Here is a 2,199-nt window from a genome sequence, read left to right on the forward strand (position 1 = left end):
ACAGCCTCCCAAACCACTCAGACCCAGGGTCTACCTAAGAGAAATGTCCCACCTGGTGTCTCTTCGAGGAAGTCTGCTTAAGGAATCCAGATTCCTGGGAACGTCTCAGAGCCGAGGCTGGGGGCATCAACAAATACCAAGAAGTTCTGGGTGCCAAGACAGATAAACTTTATTTTTGCACACTGAGAAGGCTTTAAGAAGCAGACTTTATTCCAGTATTTGGATCTTCTTGACCTAAGACCAGAGCTAAGGCCAGGAGGTATGAGATTTTCGGGAAAAAGAGGAATCCATCCCAGCAGCTTAATTCAGGAGGAGAGGGAAGAATAAGACCAAGAAGTGACATTGACTCCAGACTGGTCCTTGGCTGTGGCTCTTTGGATCCTCAACAGTTGCAGGTCAACAACAGTTCCTCAACAGTTGTAGTCCCCAAAACCATGGCAGCAACTGGAACATCCAGCAAGCTCCACGTCTAAGCAGCTGGAAGGCTGGGGCTGGCGTCGGTAGTTGCTTGGGAACCGATGGGATACCAGAGAGCTGCAGCCTCCAAAGCCAGAAATAGAGCAGCTGGAGACATAGTGGGTGCGGGTGGGAGGCAGGTAGGGAGCAGGGGCCTGAGGGGCCTGAGGGGCCTGAGGGGCCTGAGGAACCTGAGGGAAGCGCTTAGGTGGATATTTGGGAAGGCTCTTGGTGGGGAGCTGGTACTTCTGCTGGTTTTGCTGGCAGAACATCTTGGAGAATGTTCAGTTGCTCTGTAAAGCAATGCAGATATTCCAAAAGGTCAGTGAATATAAACCTCATTTGTATCAGTATTTTCCCCGGAGTCTGATGTTCTATAATTGATTCTGTGGCTCCAGGGCCCATATCTTTATAGCAGAGTAGCCTTACTTTCCTGGCATAGGGGAAATCAGCAGTGGGTAAGTTAGACTTTGGTAACACCTTCTCCAGGTGGCTAAGTGGTTAAGAATCTGCTTGCAAGGCAGGAGACATGGGTTCAATCCCTGGGGTTGGGAAGATCCCCTAGAGAAGGAAATGGCAACCCACTCTAGTATTTTTGCCGAGAATATTCCATGGACAGTGGAGCTGGTGGGCTGCAGTCCACGGGGTTGCAAATAGTTGGACTCAACTAAGCACACACACACACACACACACACACCTTCTCTGACCTGTTATGGTTCTCCTAAGTCTTCTGAATTCAAAGGCAGCAATGTGGGGCACTAGATAGTTCCCCAAATCTTAAACTTTTAAATAACATTTTCTGGTTTAAGAACCTTAGAAACCACATGTTTAGCCTGAGCCCATGGTCATACTAACCGGTTTCATCATTTGCCTTTTTTTCTTTCTTTACATCATGGGCTCTGCCTTAAGCCCTGTGTGGTTATCTCTTGTCTTACAAAGTAACCACCCCCGACCCCCTGGCCCAATCTCTGGTTACCATTTATCCCCCACCCCCTGACCAGAATTGCTTCTTCTGAGCCACCTCAGTGATTTCCATGAGCCTGATTGTCCTTCAATTACAAGGTAGTTCCCATTCTCTCCAACCTGGAGTGGCTTGTCCAGTTGTGTGGCAGTCCTGGCCCTCCCCAAATTGCCATCAGTTCAATGAAGACACTCACCTTGTTCTTCGTACCTCAGGCAAGTGATGGTATATCAAATGCAGTGAGGAGACACCGTGATCTGAAGCCTTTTATATGTGTCCTGCCCCCAGCTCGAGGGAATGAGCCATGGTCATATGAAACATGTTCCCAACCAGGTCCTTATGGTGGCCATTTCCCACATCCCAGGGGCTCTGTCATTCTGTCACACTTGGTCATTACTGGATGCTCATGAACATCTTTCCAGAGCATCCTCCCCACCATAAACCCTGGAAGTATTTCCATAAAGATGAGCAGATTGTGATTTCCAAGGGGTTTATATGGGAACAAAACAACCCGGGGATTGAATGTAGGGTTTATGGAGGAATCCAATGCATGCTTGAGATGAAAATCTGAAGCCACAAATGTTGGGTCACCCAGGACATATGTAGGAGTTTCTGAAAACTCTGTTAACAGATTGGGGACCAGTCATCCAAGCACCCTGGGGCCACAACCCAAGGATGGGTATATTTGATTCAGATCCCAAAGTGTCTAAAACATTGACCAATGATGTAGCCTCATAGAAGAGCCCACCTGGACAAGATTTCAGGCCACTTCTTACCCTCCA

At 48.2% G+C, this 2,199-nt stretch overlaps 1 protein-coding gene across 1 annotated transcript; it reads right to left on the minus strand.

Annotated features, from left to right (window-relative positions):
- Positions 1-410: 410 nt before the first annotated feature.
- On the minus strand, positions 411-728 carry LCE7A (late cornified envelope 7A). The gene has a single exon (XM_005895000.2). It carries the CDS (start codon positions 726-728, stop codon positions 411-413), a length of 318 nt encoding a protein of 105 aa, XP_005895062.1.
- Between the last annotated feature and the right edge of the window lie 1,471 nt (positions 729-2,199).

This window comes from Bos mutus, chromosome 3 (assembly GCF_027580195.1).
Source record: "Bos mutus isolate GX-2022 chromosome 3, NWIPB_WYAK_1.1, whole genome shotgun sequence".
NCBI lineage: Eukaryota > Metazoa > Chordata > Mammalia > Artiodactyla > Bovidae > Bos > Bos mutus.